The sequence below is a fragment of the Oncorhynchus masou genome, chromosome 20 (genome assembly GCF_036934945.1).
Source record: "Oncorhynchus masou masou isolate Uvic2021 chromosome 20, UVic_Omas_1.1, whole genome shotgun sequence".
NCBI classification, from domain to species: Eukaryota; Metazoa; Chordata; class Actinopteri; order Salmoniformes; family Salmonidae; genus Oncorhynchus; species Oncorhynchus masou.
In genome coordinates this window covers 8,858,202-8,878,160 of record NC_088231.1, presented here as the reverse complement: position 1 = coordinate 8,878,160, position 19,959 = coordinate 8,858,202, and the positions used below count along the sequence as shown (strand labels likewise).

Genomic DNA, 19,959 nt, shown 5'->3' with positions numbered 1-19,959 from the left:
CGCTAGCTTAGTTAGCAGTGGTTCGCGCTAAATAGCGTTTCAATCGGTGACGTCACTTGCTCTGAGACCTTGAAGTAGTAGTTCCCCTTGCTCTGCAAGGCTTTTGTGGAGCGATGGGTAACGATGCTTTGTGGGTGACTGTTGTTGATGTGCACAGAGGGTCCCTGGTTCGCGCCTGGGTATGGGCGAGGGGACGGTATACTGTTACATTGATGCTGTTGACCTGGATCACTGGTTGCTGCGGAAAAGGAGGAGGTCAAAAGGGGGGTGAGTGTAACGGATGTCAAACGCTAGCTTAGTTAGCGGTGGTTCGCGCTAAATAGCGTTTCAATCGGTGACGTCACTTGCTCTGAGACCTTGGGGTAGTAGTTCCCCTTGCTCTGCAAGGGCCGCGGCTTTTGTGGAGCGATGGGTAACAATGCTTCGTGGGTGACTGTTGTTGATGTGTGCAGAGGGTCCCTGGTTCGCGCCCGGGTATGGGCGAGGGGACGGTATACTGTTACACTAACTGTTCTACTGTTTTTCCGGAAAGCAGCCCTTTTCGTCCTCATGCATTTAAGGGCCTCTTCTTGGTGTGAACATTCTTGTGCTTCTTCACATAGTTCGCCTCAGCAATGCGCTTCCCACATGTGGGGCAGGCATACGGCTTGTCTGCATCCATCCAAACGGTTGGCCTCCCACTTTGTGAAGCAATGACACCAGAGGAGGCAGGAGCCACAACCCTCAGGTGGTTAGTCTTTGACCTCAAGACATTGTTTGGCAGTTGCTGGGATTGTGGACGTCCATCTTGAACCTGTCTGTATTGGTGGAGTAACCTTGAGGTAACTGAGGAAGGCTTAATGTCATTCCCGGACACTACACTTATGCCCAACGTGCGAAGAGTCTGGTGGACCAAAACGTCAAACTTAACCTGAGAATATTGGCTTAATCTGCATAATTTACCAACCAATCATCTCCCTCAACACCTTCCACCTAACACTCCCCCGTATGCTAGCACACCACAATCACAGAGTCACGCAGTCGTGAGATTCACTAAAATTCAATGATGACAAATACTTTACCAAGTAGGTCACTCCCACTAAAACCAACTTTGAGTGGTTGATATCCCAGGCTTATATGCACTGTGCACAATAGCCTGGGGAGAAGGTTAAGGAAGGCTCGGCCCAGACCTTCTTTGAACGCTTTTACCAGACATTAGACAAGATCCTGAAGGAGAAGACAGACTTGCTGATAGACTACCACCAGGGGAGTCTCCCACCACTCTCTGTGAAGACTGAAGCCCAGGGTGACCTGCTCTGTTCATCATGGATACTGTGGTGTTTGTATCATAAGAACAGGAGGATCTATCTCTATCAGCCCCAGGCCCTGCTTCATCCCTGCACTGAGACTGTGAAGAGAAGGGTCTGGGCTGCAGACTGGATCCCTGACTGGAGCCTCTGGGAAGATCTTAATATCTTACTCCTCGAGTCCTCTCTCTCCCTGTCTCCTTCTCAAAACAAATTGTAGGACAAAGCCACCAGGTCTAAAAAAGTTAGAAATATCCAATAAATGTCGTTCCACTTCATGATTGTGTCCCACTTGTTGTTGATTCTTCACAAAAAAATACAGTTTTATATCTTTATGTTTGAAGCCTGAAATGTGGCAAAAGGTTGCAAAGTTCAAGGGGGCCGAATACTTTCGCAAGGCACTGTATTTAAAAAAAATCCATACAGTTGAAGTCGGAAGTTTACATACACATAGGTTGGAGTCATTAAAACAAATTTTTCAACCACTCCACAACTTTCTTGTTAACAAACTATAGTTTTGGCAAGTCGGTTAGGACATCTACTTTGTGCATGACAAGTAATTTTTCCAACAATTGTTTACAGACAGATTATTTCACTGTATCACGTGAAAGTATAAACATCATGGAAACACGCTGCCGTCATACCACTCAGGAAGGAGACACGTTCTGTCTCCTGGAGATGAACGTACTTTGGTGCGAAATGTGCAAATCCATCCCAGAACAACAGCAAAGGACCTTGTGAAGATGCTGGAGGAAACGGGTACAAAAGTTTCTATGGCCACAGTAAAACGAGTCCTTTATCGACATAACCTGAAAGGCCGCTCAGCAAGGAAGGAGCCTCTGTTCCTTACAGGAGGAAAAAGGGGAGTCTTGCAAGTCGAAGAACACCATCCCAACCGTGAAGCATCATGTTGTGGGGGTGCTTTGCTGCAGGGGGGACTGGTGCAATTCACAAAATAGATGGCATCACGAGGGGGGCGGGGGGGTGGGGATTATGTGGATATATTGAAGCAACATCTCAAGACATCAGTCAGGAAGTTAAAGCTTGGTTGCAAAATAGGTCTTCCAAATGGACAATGACCCCAAGCATACTTCCAAAGTTGTGGCAAAATGGCTTAAAACTTCTTGGTGACGGGGCAGTATTTTCACGTCCGATTGAAATGAATGCCCAAATTCAACTGTCTGCTACTCATCCCAGAAGATAAGATATGCATAGAAAACACTCTGAATTTTCTAAAACCGTTTGAATCATGTCTGTGAGTATAACAGAACTTATGTAGCAGGCAAAACCCGAGGACAAACCATTCAGATGTTTTTTGTTGAGGTCACTCTCTTTTCAATGAGTTTTCATTGGGAATCCAGATTTCTAAGGGACCTTCTTGCAGTTCCTACCGCTTCCACTGGATGTCACCAGTCTTTAGAAATTGGTTGAGGTTTTTCCTTTGTGCAATGAAGAAGTAGCCCTGTTCAAAACGAGGGTCACTTCAAGTGTACTGTTCGATAGAGGCGCGTGACCAGAAAGGTAGCATCAGATTGTTTTCTTCCTGTATTGAACACAGATCATCCCGTCTTCAATTTGATCGATTATTTACTTTAAAAATACCTAAAGTTGCATTACAAAGTTTGAAATGTTTTGGCAAAGTTTACAGGTAACTTTTGAGATATTTTGTGGTCACGTTGCGCATGTTGGAACCAGTGTTTTTCTTTATCGACGGAATTAATCGAACAAAAGGACCATTTGTGATGTTTATGGGACATATTGGAGTGCCAACAGAAGAAGCTCGTCAAAGGTAAGGCATGATTTATATTTTTATTTCTGCGTTTTGTGTCGTGCCTGCAGGGTTGAAATATGTTTTCTCTCTTTGTTTACTATGGTGCTATCCTCAGATAATAGCATAGTTTGCTGTTGCCGAAAAGCCTTTTTGAAATCTGACATGTTGGCTGGATTCACAACACGTGTAGCTTTAATTTGGTATTACATGTGTGATTTCATGAAAGTTTGATTTTTATAGTAATTTATTTTAATTTTTGCGCTCTGCATTTTCACTGTCTTTTGGCCAGGTGGGACGCTAGCGTCCCACATATCCCAGAGAGGTATTAAGGACAACAAAGTCAAGGTATTGGAGTGACCATCACAAAGCCCTGACGTCAATCCCATAGAAAATTTGTGGGCAGAACTGAAAAAGTGTGTACGAGCAAGGAGGCCTACAAACCTAACTCAGTTACACCAGCTCTGTCAGGAGGAATGGGCCAAAATTCACCCAACTTATTCTAGGAAGCTTGTGGAAGGCTACCTTCAATTTTTGTCCCAAGTTAAACAATTTAAAGGCAATGCTACCAAATACTAATTGAGTGTATGTAAACGTCTGACCCAGTGGGAATGTGATGAAAGAAATAAAAGCTGAAATAAATAATTCTCTCTACTATTATTGACATTTCACATTCTTAAAATACAGTGGTGATCCTAACTGACCTAAAACAGGGTATTTGTTACTAGGATTAAATGTCAGGAATAGTGAAATACTGAGTTTAAATGAATTTGGCTAAAGCCTATGTAAACTTTTGACTTCAACTGTATGTGTTGATTCAACAATTAAGTATAATAGAACCTCCTGGGTGGCGCAGTGGTCTAAGGCTGTGCCAACAGAGACTCTGGATTCGAGCCCAGGCTCTGTCGCAGCCGGCCGCGACCGGGAGGCCCATTGGGCGGCGCACAATTGGCCTAGCGTCATCCGGGTTAGGGAGGGTTTGGCCGTTAGGGATATCCTTGTCTTATCACGCACTAGTGTCTCCTGTGGCGTGCCGGGTGCAGTGCACGCTGACCAGGTCGCTAGGTTTACGGTGTTTCCTCCAACACATTGGTGCGGCTGGCTTCCGGGTTGGATGGGCGCTGTGTTAAAAAGCAGTGCGGCTTGGTTGGGTTGTGTTTCATAGGACGCATGGCTCTCGACCTTCGCCTCTCCTGAGTCCTATGGAGTTGTAGCGAAATTGGGGAGAAAAAGGGGGTAAAAAATTAAATAATAATATATATTTTTAAATGAAGTATAATGTTTTGGTTCGACAGAGAAGGGAAACTCAGTCCCTGTAATGATACAAAAATATACAAGTCAGTCAGTACAGAGTCAATTTTGTATTTCATTTGAACAAAATGGTCATACTCACATAACGTTTAGTACAGTACTTTTATTGCACACAATTATACATGTGACAAGTAAACAAACTTATCTGGTACCCTCGCTTTGATCAAATGATATTTTAGAATGCCTTGGAAAAGGTTCAACATCACAGCTTCTCTACTTCATGTCAAGTCAACATGAATTAAGGCATATATTTTCTTTATTATCAAACAGGACAAGGTTGTCACTCTTCATAAGTAAAGCATTTTTTACAGACACCATCCATCACCATATCATTTAATCTGCCTCATCATACTCATTCTTTCCTCAGTTCCCTCCTACATCCAAAACCAACAGAATTAACTACAAACATACGAGCGAGTACTACATAACATGTTTCTATACTCTATACATGGGCCATGTGCATTTTCTGCTGGTGTATCCTAAGGTAGCTCCTCTCTGAGAACCTCTTCCCGCAGTGTGTACAGGTGAATGGCCTCTCTCCCGTGTGAACCTTCAGGTGCGTCTTCAGATGGTGCTGGTGGGAGAACCTCTTCTCACACTGGGGGCAGCTGTAGGGTTTCTCCCCTGTATGGACCCTCTGGTGCCTCTTCAGGTGGTGCTGGTGGGAGAACCTCTTCTCACACAGGTGGCAGCCAAACGGTTTCTCCCCCGTGTGCATCCTCTGATGGCTCTCCATCTGTTTGCGGAAACTGAAGACTTTCCAACAGAATGAACACGGGAAGCACTTCTCTTTGCCACCAGATCTGCTGATAGCGTTGCTACTACTGTCATTTGTCAATGGGCTTGTGTAGCCATTTAGTGCACTGGCATTGTCTGAGGTCTGGTTTAACATTAGGAGAGTGTGAGGAGGACGGCCAGGGAGTGTTTGTGTTGTTGCAGGGTCCATGTTCCAGTTGATAGATCCTATAGAAGGCAGGCTGAAGGCAGCACCTGTTTGGTGGTTAACCTGAGGAGTCATCAGTCTCTCTGAATCACAACTATAGGAGCAGGACGGAGCATCGCTAGCAGAGTCTGTGTCTGTTCTCTCCTGCCGCATACTGACACCTCCCCGTCCCCGCGGACCAAATCTAAACCTCGTCCTGGTCTCAGCCAGTCTGTTGTCATGGAGACTAAGTTCGTTTGTTTTGTATTTGACAGTCTGTTTCTGGTTGTGGTTAACAGTGTTGTTCCCCAGCCCAGAGTTGAGGACGCTGTCCCATCCACTGACCTCCACTATGTCGCTTCTGGTCCCGGCCTGCTCGGTGATGTCATCCTCTGGGCCCTTAGCTGCACCAGTCTGGGAATCCAAGATGGCCGCCCAGTCTCCTCTGTTAGCCTCCAGCCAGCCACCTTCAGGCAAATGTTACAATCCAGACTTAGCAACAGAACAACAATCATAGACATGGAATTTGTGTGTGTTATTTGCCTGGTGATATCTATGACTTATGTTGATATACATCATATTGTTTATTTTTTTATTTCATACAAATTGTATTGATATTGTTTTGGAAATAAAGTACTCATACTCTATGGAGGCTTTATGTATTTGTCCTTTACCTTGCTCCCCCATCTTTAGTCCACTCAGCTGATCAATACTCTCTGGTCCATCTTCTATTGTCTCCTCTTTAACCAGCAGCAGATCAGGCTTTCCATCCTCCATGTCTACTGACTGTAAGAGATACAGAGTGAGAGGATGTTGGCTCAAGAAATCTGATATGAGCACCCTGCTATGGAGCATCTTCTGATTGGACAATGAGGGTTTGCTATGAGTACTATGCAAACATGTTAGTTGATGTGATTACCTGACACTTAAATGGTTGGATAATTCAAACGCAGGGTCCCATACCAAAAAGGCTAAACTGATCCAAGAACAGCACTCCTACTCCGAGAGGCTTTGTGGATACAGGCCCTGACCTAATACCATTCAGACAGTAGTTCACAGTGGGCTCACCTCAGTGAGACTGTGTGTGGTCCTGTGCTGCTCAGCTGGTTCCTCTGTGGGTTCAGGAGGAGGTGTAGTCTGGTTGTCCTCCATGACCATGGTCCCCTCAGGGTTCCCCAGACCCTCCTCCTTCACCAGCAGCACCTCTAGACCCTCCTCCTCCTGGAAGAGACAGGTGATACAGATTACACAGACATACACTCCCTCAGCTACGTACACACAGATAAACACACTTTCAACATGGTGTGTTTACCCATCCCCGCTACTTTTGAATGTATTAAGGATCCCCATTAGCTGCTGTCAAGGGACGACCTACACTTCCTGGGGTTCAGCACAATGAAAGCATTACCTTTCACAACACATTGTGTGTCCTCAGGCCACTACTCTACTATCACATATCTACAACACAAAATCCTTGTTATCGTGTGTGTGTACGTTCTACGTTTGAGTCCTATACTGTAATTACAGAATGACTTCATTGTTGTTAAACCCATCATGGTGGACATAAATATGATGTTGTGGGTAAATATGAGTCAGCTATGAGGTCATCATCAGACAAACCTGACTGAACTATTTTGACCTGTACAGTAGGTGTTTGTTAGTGTGTGGGGATGTGTAGGTATCATTAGTAAGTAGTCTGGTTTTAATGCTCTGTTGGGGGTATGTAGAATAGGGTGAAATCAGGGGTCTGTATCCACAAAGCCTCTCAGAGGAGTGCTGATCTAGGATCAGTTTTGCCTTTTTAGATCATAAAGAATAAGACTATGTAGACAGGTGGGGACCTGATCCTCGATTAGCACTTTTACTCTGAGACTCTTTGTTGGGCCTGTGTTAACAAAAGCCTCTCAGAGTAGAAAAGTGGTCGTAAGTGCTGATAAGAGACATTTGACTCCTCCTCTGATGGGTAAAAATAAAAGCTATGTGTGAAGCCTCTTTAGCCATAACAGTCCCACCTTGTCAACAGATATTTAGGAGACCTCATGAGCTGTCCTAACCAGTTAAGGGTTACCAGCAGGTGTCTTGGTAATGAAGCGAGTCAGTGGTTCCTGTGCCACATGCAATTGCTTTGAAGTTATTAAAATAATGTTTTGATACATGTCTATATGATCAATGCATAAATAATCTAGACCCTCTGGCGATTTTGACAATGATTTCACATGGCCTATTTCACATGATATGCCTAAATGCTCATAACCACTAGGCTAATAAATAAACAAGTTTTTCTTTTGATTATTTAATGACCTACATCATTCTATTTCATGTTATCTCTTTGGAGCGCAACATCACGTTGTTAAAAAATGTAAAAAGCCTCAAATCGGGCATGCCGGTAAGTTGGGCAACTGAAAGCATTTAGGGCTTATGTTAACTTTGATTGTGTCCGATGAAAAACCTTTCAAACATACGCAACATTATCGGCAAGTCATTTGATAAACGGGAGTTCAAAGTTGAAAAGTTGTTAAAGGGAAGTGACGGGTGTTGGTACAGTATAATGGTAATATAGTCCAAAATTCAGCTTTTGACAATCATAAGAATGGGTTAAAAAATGTTTAAAGGTTATTCATGCCAACATATTAGGCGATAATTAAGAGTGGGCAAAGTGATCGTGTCGGGTGAATATTATATCAAACGTTTTACCATTGCAACATGTGATGGTAGTCACACTCACCGAAGTTGTCTGAAGCATGCTATGGAGTTCACAGCTGTTGATGCCTCATTGTGATTGGTTATTCCCTATCATTTGCAAACAACGTCAGTGTCATCGCTATCTTTCCTTTGCAGGATGTCGTGATTATCAGCTGAGAAACTGTTATGAGTTGATTTTACTCCTGGCTCAGAGTTAGTCTGGGCAGTGTCTCGACGTCATCCTAAAACCTACTCTGAGCTGGGAGTTTTTTTTTTTTTTTAAACAGATTTGAACTGCTGGGATCTATTCTGAGATGCTTTGTGCTTACGGGTCCAGATGGGATTTATACTAAGAGAATCTCAATGAAAGTCTTAGGATGAAAAGTCCCATTTTGTGTTTATTAAACATAAACAAGTTTTAAATACACCATATGAAAACCACACATATACACACACGTCTCAACTAAAAATCTGCATGAAGTTGATCAACTGCATTCATTTCTTATTAAACATGTCTGGTTGTGGTGGGGGGGGGGGAGTAGTTGATTGGAAGTAATGAAACAGGCATTTGTGAACATCACCTAGCCTACACAGTACAAACACAATATGTAACAGACCTTTTAGGCTTATGTGGCTTATACACTGAGTGTACAAAACATTAGGAACACGTTCCTGCTTTTTCCATGACATAGACTGACCAGGTGAATCCAGGTGAAAGCTATGATCCCTTATTGATGTCACTTGTTAAATCAGTGTAGATGAAGGGGAAGAGACAGGTGAAAGAAGGATTTTTAAGCTTTGAGGCAATTGAGACATGGATTGTGTATGTGTGTCATTCAGAGGGTGAATGGACAAGACGACAATGCCTTTTAACGGGGTATGGTAGTTGGTTTGAGTGTGTCAAGAACTGCAACGCTGCTGGGTTTTTCACACTCAACTGTTTCCCTGTGTGTATCAAGAATGGTCCACCACCCGAAGGACATCCAGCCAACTTGACACAACTGTGGGAAGCATTGGAGTCGACAGGGGCCAGCATCCCTGTGGAACACTTTCAACACCTTGTAGAGTCCATGCTCTGACGAATTGAGACTGTTACAAGGACAAAAGGGATGCAACTCCATTTAAAGAAGGTGTTCCTAATGTTTTGTACACTCAGTGCATATCATATCACACAATGTCTGGATGCAATATTCTACCAAGGAATATTCCAAATGCATCTGTGGACCTTTTCTGCTGAAAACAATCAAAATGTGTCTTTAATGCAGGATTTGATCTAAACGTCAGAAGCTATTGAGTGGAATGATTACTTTCTATGTTATAGAGTGGAATGGTTTTTCTGCTGGTGTATCCTGAGGTAGCTCCTCTCTGAGAACCTCTTCTCACACTGGGGGCAGCTATAGGGTTTCTCCCCTGTGTGGACCCTCTGGTGCCTCTTCAGGTCACCAGCCTGGGCGAAGCGCATGTCACACTGGGTACAGCTGTAGGGTTTCTCCCCTGTGTGGACCCTCTGGTGCCTCTTCAGGTGGCCAGCCTGGGCGAAGCGCATGTCACACTGGGTACAGCTGAATGGTTTCTCCCCTGTGTGGACTCTCTGGTGCCTCTCCACCTTCTGGGAGCAACTGAAGCCTTTGTTACAGAACATGCAGAGGAACCGTTTCTCTTTACTATATCCTGATGTGGCTCCCCCTCCCTGAGTCTGAGCTCGAGCCCTATTGTTTGAGTTCAACACCTGATCGAAAAGGACGTGGCCGTGTGAATCTGAAGGCCCCATCGACGTGGACACTGGGTCGTGATGCCTGAGCGTGTGTAAAGGGGAGTGGGTAACAACATTTGTATTTGTTTCTAAGCTTTCACTGTAATCTAAGAAATCTCTGCCCTGTGAGAGTCCATCTCCTAGGTGACTATCTGCATTCCATGTGGGACGAGTGTCGCCCTCCACTTTCACAGTCACTTCACCTACAACCAGACCCTCTCCTTTCTTATCTAAGCACCCTTCAGAGTATACACTACTACTGTACCGGTTCCAGTCCCCTCTCGACAGATCAGTCTGTCTCTCTAAACCCAAGTGCATGTTGTCAGGGTCCATCTCTGTAGTGTAAGAACAAGATGGATTATTGCCAGTCTCTAACACGTCACCTGAGTCCCGATGGGATTGAATTGTCCTCGGGCTTAGGTTACCGTAAAGTAAATACTCTGAGCCGAGAGCAGGAGGACAGCCCAGTGGCTCCAATCTTTCTGGGTCTGATCTGTGGTCAGATCCTGTGGGTAAAAGCCTTTGTGTTACAGTTAAAGTCTTGTTATCTGTCTCTGACTTGAGGACGGCGTTCAGCATTCCACTGACCTCCGTGATGCTGCGTCTGGTCCTGGGCTGTGCTGGTGAGGCGGTGGGATCCTCTGGAGTGGCTGGAGCTCCCCCTGTAGCTACAGTCTGGATGTCTCTGCTGTGCCGTGGGTCCTCCTCTCCTTCAGACCTCTCCTGCTTGAACCCAGGACCTGCAGCCTCTATATCTGCAGACTGACACAAGAAGAGAGGAGGTTATTATCAGTACATGAGTAGAATTGGATAACAATGTCATGGGGAAGTCTCACAAGCTCCCCTATGGCAGATAAATGAGGATGTTACATGTAAGGAAGTTAATAGCTGCGGGGAGCCTTTATGAAATAAACTGGCCGCATTTGATATACTGTAATTTTGATGTAATACTATTACACTAACCTCTATCACAATAACATGCTGGTTGGAGGTTTCACTCCCCTCATCAACAGTAATCGGTTGGTCATCTCTCCATGTATTGTGTCCCGCTGGCCTCACAAAGCTCCTGTGGCCTCCAGTGAGATGTCCTTCACCTGAGAGTGATTGGGGGAAAGATGGGGTTAAGTTCGGTATTGTCAATGCTCAACAGTATATTGTACACTATTGACACTGTCTACAATTGGCTAGGATATAAGGTAACACTTGTCATAACTTCTTGATATACTATTTATTAATTGATGTATTATGCTCCATGCATCACAATGTTTTCATTGAGTAAATAATTTGAAATGCAGTAAAAAAAAAAATGTTTTACATTGAGGCATTTAGGAGACTCTTATCCAGAACGACTTAAAGGAGCGACTTGGGTTAAGTGCCTTGCGCAAGGGCACATCAACAGATTTTTCCCCTTGTCGGCTCAGAGATTCGAGCAAGCGACTTTTTGGTTACTGGTCCAACACTCTTATCCGGTAGGGTACCTGTAGCCCCAATCAAGAACCTGGTTAGAATATAAATGTGTCTTGCAAGAAGATAGGGGAATCATTGTACACTATCCAAAAACTGACCAAGACCCAATTCTGGGTAACACATCTGGGCCCGGTTTCCCGATAGCGATGGAATTTAGGCTCACGAGTGTTTTAAAGTTTCATCTTTCCTACAACGGCCTAACATGTAACATATTTCCCAAAGCACCAAGCAGAGAGAACTTTTGCTTAATGCCAATTTATGCTTGATCCAAAGGCTCGGTACGCAGGGTGTGACGCAATTGCGGAGCATTCGGAGGCTTGTGGAGGCCAAATCGAGCTCCGTACAGCGATGCCATGCGCCTCTTATATTTTGTAACAACGTGGAGGGCTCCGTATAGCTCCACATTGACATGATTGGTTGACGGTAGTTGGGGGTGGTGTAAATCCACTATAAACACAAACTCACTTCCTTGACAACCAATGAAAGGCTATCAACTTTGATGAAAGGCTATCAGAAGAAGTTCACAAATAAATAAAAAACGATTTATGATACCTCGTGTAGGGATTTCAAAAGACACAAAAATGTGATTGAACTCCTGGAAAGAGATCTGGAAGGTAATGGGGATAGACGCGTTATAGAGGTCAATGGAACGCAGACCGTAGGGGATAGAAAGAAGTTGGATTGAAGCACATTCAAAAAATATGATCTAACAAAGTGGATATTTGTCAAATCCATCATGATTGATATGTTGTAACAGGCCCACAATGTGGTTACTCAAATCCAATTTGAATACATTTGGCTCTTTTCGCTGCATAACATTTTGTCACTTTTCGTGTTTAGAAAAAAAGACTGCTAAATGCTAGCTCCCATTCGTATAAACTGGTAGCATAGCTAGCATACAGAAAGCGGTGGTGGTGGTCGTCAAAGTAGTTTTAACTGACAATGACATGTATTGGGCTTGACATCCACATAAGTACACTACTCTGATTTTTACCTCAACATAGTGTGAAATACACATATAAACAATAGCCTAAATACAGTGCTGTGTATTCATGGACGTCAAGGGAAGCCAGGCTTCCTCAAATATATGACCTATAAAAAAATGTAAATGTTAAAATAAGGTCTCTTTCATCTCTCTGTTTTTTCATAATTTTCCATCTATTTGCAAGGGGCTGAATTTCACGGAGAAATCATCCGAGCGAGAGAAATAGCGCCCCTCTGTCTCAGATTTGATTTGATTTTCAGTATGTGTAGCCCATGTATCTGATGCTGTCTGGAACAAAAGAGTATGACATGTTGCGCCGGAGCATTTGATTGATTGATGCCAGCAAGCATTTGGCCTCCCTCGGTAAACATTTTTATATAATAATTAGCCAGTCAGCGTAGGTTGTCAGTAGGTTGTCCTGGCGCAAGAAAACGCCCCCCAAGGGAAGTTAGTTTGGATTCGGCTTCACACCAATCAAACCACATCCTAAGCAAAACTTCCTTATTGTTTCTGGTCTGCAGTAGCTAGCTCGCTAAATTGGCCATGGATGGAGATGGGGATTTTGATTTGTGGTTTTGACTTAATTCTCTGCACAGGCCAATGATTATGATGGCGATTCAGATCTAACCATAAATTAATGTTGTACCACTGGCCTGAGAGGATTGAAGTTCAATATGAGTCGAGATGTAGCCTAGTAGTCTAACTAGCTAGCTAACTTAGCTGGTTCATTGTTGCCCATGAGAGGAAGTCAGGCTAGCAAGCATTTTAGCTATGTAGCCCATGACAACAAAAACTAAAAGTGTGCTATATGACAGAGCCATAGACCGGTTTGCCAACATCAAAGAGAGGAGGATGGCATAGGCGTTCAACTAGTCTACAAGTTCGGCGAGTTCACTTTTCTTATTTTAAAGTTATGTTTTTACTTACATGCGCAAGCACACACAGAAATCAGTTCCAGGGATAGCCACATGATATTTGGCAACATTGATAGAACTAAATCATTAACAAATCTTTAACTTTGTTTTCAGTGTATTAAACTAAGCATATATAGCCTTGTTGATTTGATGATGTTTAAATGTTTAAGTTGAAATGGTGATGGAATAGCGGAGGCAGTGCTCCTGTTGTCTTTGTGCTGACTTGTGGTAACTCTGTGGTTCTAAATCAGTAGTTGTTTAATAAACTTGTTGAAAACATTAAATTGCTTCACAATACTGCAGGTGATATAACTGTTACATGCAAAATATGTTTTGTGGACTTCAGCGGATGGATGTTGCTCTCCGGTTGTGATGAAACAAACATATGTGTAGTTGAATTTATTCCACCACTGTGTGACTTGTCTTTTGTCACGGCCTTATTGTACAGTACGTACCAGTCAAAAGTTTGGACACACCTACTCATTCAAGGGGTTTTCTTTATTTTGACTATTTTCTACATTGTAGAATAATAGTGAAGACATCAAAACTATGAAATAACACATATGGAATCATGTAGTAACCCCAAAAAGTGTTAAACAAACCTAAATCTATTTTATATTTAAGATTCTTCAAAGTAGCCACTCTTTGCCTTGATGACAGCTTTGCACACTCTTGGAATTCTCTCAACCAGCTTCATGAAGTAGTCACCTGGAATGCATTTCAATTAACAAGTATGCCTTGATAAAAGGTAATTAGTGAAATTTCTTTCCTTCTTAATGCGTATGAGCCAATCAGTTGCGTTGTGACATGGTAGGGGTGGTATACAGAAGATAGTCCTACTTGGTAAAAGACCAAGTCCATTTTATGGCAAGAACAGCTCAAATAAGCAAAGAGAAACAACAGTCTATCGTTACTTTAAGACATGAAGGTCAGTCAATACGGAAAATTTCAAGAATCTTGAAAGTTTCTTCAAGTGCAGTTGTAAAACCATCAAGCGCTTTGATGAAAATGGCTCTCATGAGGACCGCCACAGGAAAGGAAGAACCAGAGTTACCTCTGCTGCAGAGGATAAGTTCATTAGAGATACCAGCATCAGAAATTGCAGCCCAAATAAAATACTTCACAGGGTTCAAGTAACAGACACATTTCAACATCAACTGTACAGAGGAGACTGAGTGAATCAGGCCTTCATGGTCGAATTGCTGCAAATAAACCACTACATTTACATTTACATTTAAGTCATTTAGCAGATGCTCTTATCCAGACTACTAAAGGACACCAATAAGAAGAAGACTGGCTTGGCCCAAGAAACATGAGTAACGGACATTAGACCGGTGGGAATCTGTCCTTTAGTCTGATGGGTCCAAAAGTAAGATTTCGTGAGATGGAGAGTACTGTAGGTGAACAGATGATCTCTGCATGTGTGGTTCCCACGGTGAAGCATGGAGGAGGAGGTGTGATGGTGCTTTGCTGGTGACACTGTCAGTGATTCATTTAGAATTCAAGGCACACTTAACCAACATGCTACCACAGCATTCTGCAGCGATAAGGCATCCCATCTGGTTTGAGCTTAGTCCCACTATCATTTGTTTTTCAACAGGACAATGACCCAACACACCTCCAGGTTGTGTAAGGGCTATTTGACCAAGAAAGAGAGTGATGGCATGCTGCATCAGATGACCTGACCTCCACAATCACCCGACCTCAACCCAATTGAGATGGTTTGGGATGCGTTGGAACGAAGAGTGATGGAAAAGCATCCAACAAGTGATCAGCATATGTGGGAACTCCTTCAAGACTGTTGGGTAAGTATTCCAGGTGAAGCTGGTTGAGAGAATGCCAAGAGTGTGCAAAACTGTCATGGAGGCAAAGGGTGGCTACTTTGAAGAATCTCAAATATAATTTGATTTGTTTAAACTTTTTTGGTTACTACATCATTCCATAGTTTTGATGTCACTATTATTCTACATTGTCGAAAATATTAAAAACAATGAAAAACATGAGTAAGTGCATAAGTGTCTCCAAACATTTGACTGGTACTGTATATCAAGGTGATATACAGTTGAAGTCGGGGGTTGACATACAACTTAGCAAAATACATTTAAACTCAAGTTTTTCACAATTCCTGACATTTAATCAGAGCAAAAATTCCATGTCTTAGGTCAGTTAGGATCACCACTTTATTTTAAGAATGTGAAATGTCAGAATAATAGAAGAGAATCATTTATTTCAGCTTTTATTTCTTTCATCACATTCCCAGTGGATCAGAAGTTTACATACACTCAATTAGTATTTGGTAGCATTGCCTTTAAATAGTTTATCTTGGGTCAAACGTTTCGGGTAGCCTTCTACAAGCTTCCCACAATAAATTGGGGGGAATTTTGGCCCATTCCTCCTGACAGAGCTGGTGTAACTTAGTTAGGTTTGTAAGGCCTCCTTGCTCGCACACGCTTTTTCAGTTCTGCCCACACATTTTCTATGGGATTGAGGTCAGGGCTTTGTGATGGCCACTCCAATACCCTGACTTTGTTGTCCTTAAGCCATTTTGCCACACCTTTGGAAGTATGCTTGGGGTCATTGTCCATTTGGAAGACCCATTTGCGACCAAGCTTTAACTTCCTGCCTGATGTCTTGAGAGATGTTGCTTCAATATATCCACATAATTTTCCTTCCTCATGATGCCATCTATTTTGTGAAGTGCACCAGTTCCTCCTGCAACAAAGCATCCCCACAACATAATGCTGCCACCCCCATGCTTCTCGGTTGGGATGGTGTTCTTCAGCTTGCAAGCGTCCCCGTTTTTCCTCCAAACATTACGATGGCCATTACGGCCAAACAGTTATATTTTTGTTTCATCAGACCAGAGGACATTTCTCCAAAAAGTATGATCTTTGTCCCCATGTGCAGTTGCAAACCGTAGTCTGGCTTTTTTATGCGGGTTTTGGGGCAGTGGCTTCTTCCTTGCTGAGCGGCCTTTCAGTTTATGCCGATATAGGACTCGTTTTACTGTGGATATACTTTTGTACCTGTTTCCTCCAGCATCTTCACAAGGTCCTTTGCTGTTGTTCTGGGATTGATTTGCACATTTCGCACCAAAGTACTTTCATCTATAGGACACAGAACACAACCAGACTTGTCCTTTTTTTGGGGGTCTTGGCTGATTTCCCATGATGTCAAGCAAAGAGGTGCTGAGTTTGAAGATAGGCCTTGAAATACATCCACAGGTCCACCTCCAATTGACTCAAATGATGCAATTAGCCTATCAGAAGCTTCTAAAGCCATGACATCTTCCCAAGCTGATTAAAGGCACAGTCAACTTAGTGTTTGTAAACTTCTGAGCCACTGGAATTGTGATACAGTGAATGATAAGGGAAATAATCTGTCTGTAAACAATTGTTGGAAAAATTACTTGTGTCATGCACAAAGTAGATGTCCCTACCGACTTGCCAAAACTATAGTTTGTTAACAAGAAATTTGTGGAGTGGTTGAAAAATGAGTTTTAATGACTCCAACCTATGTGTATGTAAACTTCCGACTTCAACTGTAGATACTGGTAGGATCGAAAGAAAGGCAGCTTTGCTCTCGGGTCAGTTTTCTCCATTCAAATCAACCTTAACATAAACATGATTTCACAATACAATCACTATCATTGAGCACATTAAGCTACATTTCATTAAACATAGAGGTAAAAAAATAGACAGACAAATAAAACTCAATTGAGTGAGTATTTTAATATCATTGAAACATATAGGCCTATATATTTTTAATTGCAGTCATCTCAATTTTCATTTTTAAGCATTTTACCCCTACAATTGCAAAGACATTGGCAACTTTGCATTTGTAGTCAACTTCGTTGTGAAGTTATAGGCGGTCACGGAAAGACGAATAACATAAATCTTCTATGTATAAAGTGACGCTGGAGGGCAAAAAAAAGCATCTAACAACCCACTCGGCTGTTCTACGAGTTGGCTGAGGCAGGCGTTAAATTACGAGCGTTTAAGTGCAACGTTAACTATGGTTCTGGGAAACAGCTTGGAGATTTAACAATGCTCCTACGAAGGTTTTAACAATATACTTAGCCTTAAGATGCTTCTGGGAAACCGGGCCCTGAACAAATACGCAGAGGGGAGCGGGTCGACCTAAGCCAATTTATGCATGATCCGAAAATGTGGTCGGGGGCTCCGTATGGACGGTGTGACGCAATCGCGGAGTCTCCAGAGGCATGCAAAGGCCAAATGGAGCTCAGTACCGCTCTGTATAGCTCCGCACGGAGATGATTGGTTGACAATAGGTGGGGGAGAGAGAGGTTCTGTTTAAACACAAACTCGCTTGCTTGACAATTTCGTTCAAAGTCTATCGGTCCTGTTGTTTTTTGATAAATAGCAACCTACGCTTGTGAAGCTTACGATGTAAGAGCTTTCGTCTCCAAACCATTGCAGTGTAAGAATTGTAAACAATTTGGCCATGATTCAAGTGTGTGCAGACGGACAGAGTATATTGAAGAACAGTGTAGTTAAAGCGGTCAATCGAATCTCCTATGCAGAGGTGATTTAAAAGAATTGGGAATACAAGGGATGCTCGTGAAGATATGGTAGTGGACGGACCACAGCCTGTAGTAAATATTTGCTGCCAGTCAAAAGATACCGTGGATTTTGTGGTAGTCATTGCCACAGTTATTAACTGTACGGCACAAGTCTCGTAGAAGACTAAGAAACTGGACATTATTGTGGCTGTGGCGAAACGTTTTTGGGACTTAAAGATTTTTACATCTGAAGACTTGCAAGTTACTGGCACCGGAAGACCTGCCCTCCCAGTTTCCCCTTGAGCCTGAGTTCGGAACAGATCGGTTTAATTTTTTAAACAGCAAAGTTGTTTGATTTAGTTTAGTTTTTTTATGGGTATTTTTATTCATTTATAGGAATCCTGTTTCCATCCCTCACAGTTAGTGGTGGGATGCACATTAAATTGTGCCATTGCCAATCTACCATAGAATACAACTTCCTTCACAACAGCTCTGTGCTGCTCCGCGAAACGCATGAGGTATGAATGCCCTGACTTCTGTATCGGCCGTATCACCGTAAAAGCATTAAAAATGTATGGCCTATACTGTAGAAATCATCTATTTCATGTTAATTGAATTTAGTTTTATTTAGCTAATGCAGCGCATTTATGCAAAATGTACCTCTTGCCATTCCTCTGTATCGGTCGAGGATCTTTACACTTCTGGGACGACTGGCGAGGACGCGCTCTCGCAATGTCCCCTCTGCGCGCTCCCGTGACACCTTAAGTTCCTGTAGCTGTAGTTTCCTCCGCAATGCCCTGTTTTCTTTCTGGCTTTGAGTTATTTCCAAACGAAACACTGCATAGTCGTCGTCTACGAGTTTACAGATCTCTGCCACGGCTGCATTCGCTAGCACCTCCATGATGGAGGCTATTTGAGTGTGAAAAACAATACAGTTGGCCATTGTTAGCTAACATTAGCAGCTAGCTAGCGTTATATAGATAACATATATCAACTAAGTCCTGTCTCCAACGCGAATGAAAGATAACCTGTGGTAAGTATACGATGCTGTGCAGTTAAATGAGTCAAATGTAGATGTCCATAGTGTTAATAAACGTCTAAATCAAAACGCTAACGTGGAAATTGTTCTTCGTCACAGTTTACTTCCGTTTTTCACCGAAATAAAGAGAAATATAAACTTCTCGTCAGCAACACGTAAAGTACTTCCGGGTCAAGGTTGTTTAATTCTTCAAAATAAAGGTTCCCCAAGTAATAGTAGAAAACTGTCAATAGCCTGAGTGTATTTACATTTGTTCATGTTTAAGTGACATTTGCACCATGTTCCAAAGTCATATGAATGCCCCCAATGCGAATCACTGTTAATGGAATACATATTGGCTTATAGAGCAAAACTATTTTGGGTACCACAGTAAACGTTTTGTTGGGAATAGTAGGGTCTGTAGAATGTATATCTGGTGTCATTTCAATGGGGCTCTGAATAATACAGTGTTGCTGGCCTTTTGCTCCACCTATTCCATTGGGACCAACCTCAGTCCCCCATGAAATTACACCATACATTCTACAGACCCTACTGAGTATTTCCAACCAGACTTTTACATTGGCACATAGAATAGTTTTTTTTTCTCTCTAAGCCAATAATGTAATTTATAGGCCTACAGTGTATTGCATTGGGAGCAATGAAATGAGTGGAGTAGAAAGGGCTTGCTGGGTATCACCCAACAAATAACACCATATATAGACTCTAGAACTAGATCAATATGGTCTGTATAATATTATGTTCTTTACATTCATTTACTCAAGTTCCAAGCATTTCTCAATGTGCACCACATTGACATAATATGATGTATCTTATAAAAGTAGTCATTCTCTTTTTAGTTTATTATTTTAACATTATGCACTATGCAAAGCTGCAAAAATGATTGATTTCGTATCATACACACAGCGTTTTACCACAGTCTTTTATTTTGAAGGCAAAAATTGGAAAACTGGAAGTCTTAATGCTGCTGGCGGGAAACTAGTGTTGCTGCCATGACGCTAATAAGAACAATTGTGTTATTGGTTACTCCGGTGTCTAAACACGTATGCCAACATTCAAAACAACTAGGAATTCCAAGTCAGCAACTCGGGAAAATTTCTGGAGCTAGTTCAAATCCCCAAGTTGACCAGGTCAAAAATCTGTCGATGTGTTCTTGAGCAAGGCACTGAACCCCAATTGCTATTGTAAGTTGTTCATGTCTCCTAAATGACAAAAAAACAAGTAAATGTAAAATTACTCCTCCCAAGTCTATACCTCAGTCTTTAGAGTCATATAAACTGAACAAAAATATAAACACAACCATTTCAAAGATT

The 19,959-nt window shown here is 42.5% G+C and overlaps 1 protein-coding gene across 1 annotated transcript; it reads right to left on the bottom strand.

The window, feature by feature from the left end:
• Window positions 1-4,459: 4,459 nt before the first annotated feature.
• Window positions 4,460-18,771, bottom strand: LOC135506844 (neurotrophin receptor-interacting factor homolog). Its single transcript, XM_064926244.1, has 6 exons — window positions 18,271-18,771; window positions 10,686-10,816; window positions 10,311-10,484; window positions 6,356-6,508; window positions 5,962-6,073; window positions 4,460-5,754 (listed from the first exon to the last, which is right to left on the bottom strand). The coding sequence occupies exons 1-6, from the start codon at window positions 18,551-18,553 to the stop codon at window positions 4,808-4,810; spliced, it is 1,800 nt and encodes a 599-aa protein (XP_064782316.1). The 5' UTR covers window positions 18,554-18,771; the 3' UTR covers window positions 4,460-4,807.
• Window positions 18,772-19,959: the final 1,188 nt, after the last annotated feature.

What these genes read in the sequence shown, in the direction of transcription:
- LOC135506844 (XM_064926244.1), bottom strand. Translation starts at nt 18,553, where the DNA reads ATGGCCAACTGTATTGTTTTTCACACTCAAATAGCCTCCATCATGGAG. An exon ending in AGCATGTTATTGTGATAGAG is followed by an intron (nt 10,485 to 10,685) that starts GTTAGTGTAATA and finishes TTCTTGTGTCAG; the next exon opens with TCTGCAGATATAGAGGCTGC. An exon ending in ACTAAAGATGGGGGAGCAAG is followed by an intron (nt 5,755 to 5,961) that starts GTAAAGGACAAA and finishes ATTTGCCTGAAG; the next exon opens with GTGGCTGGCTGGAGGCTAAC.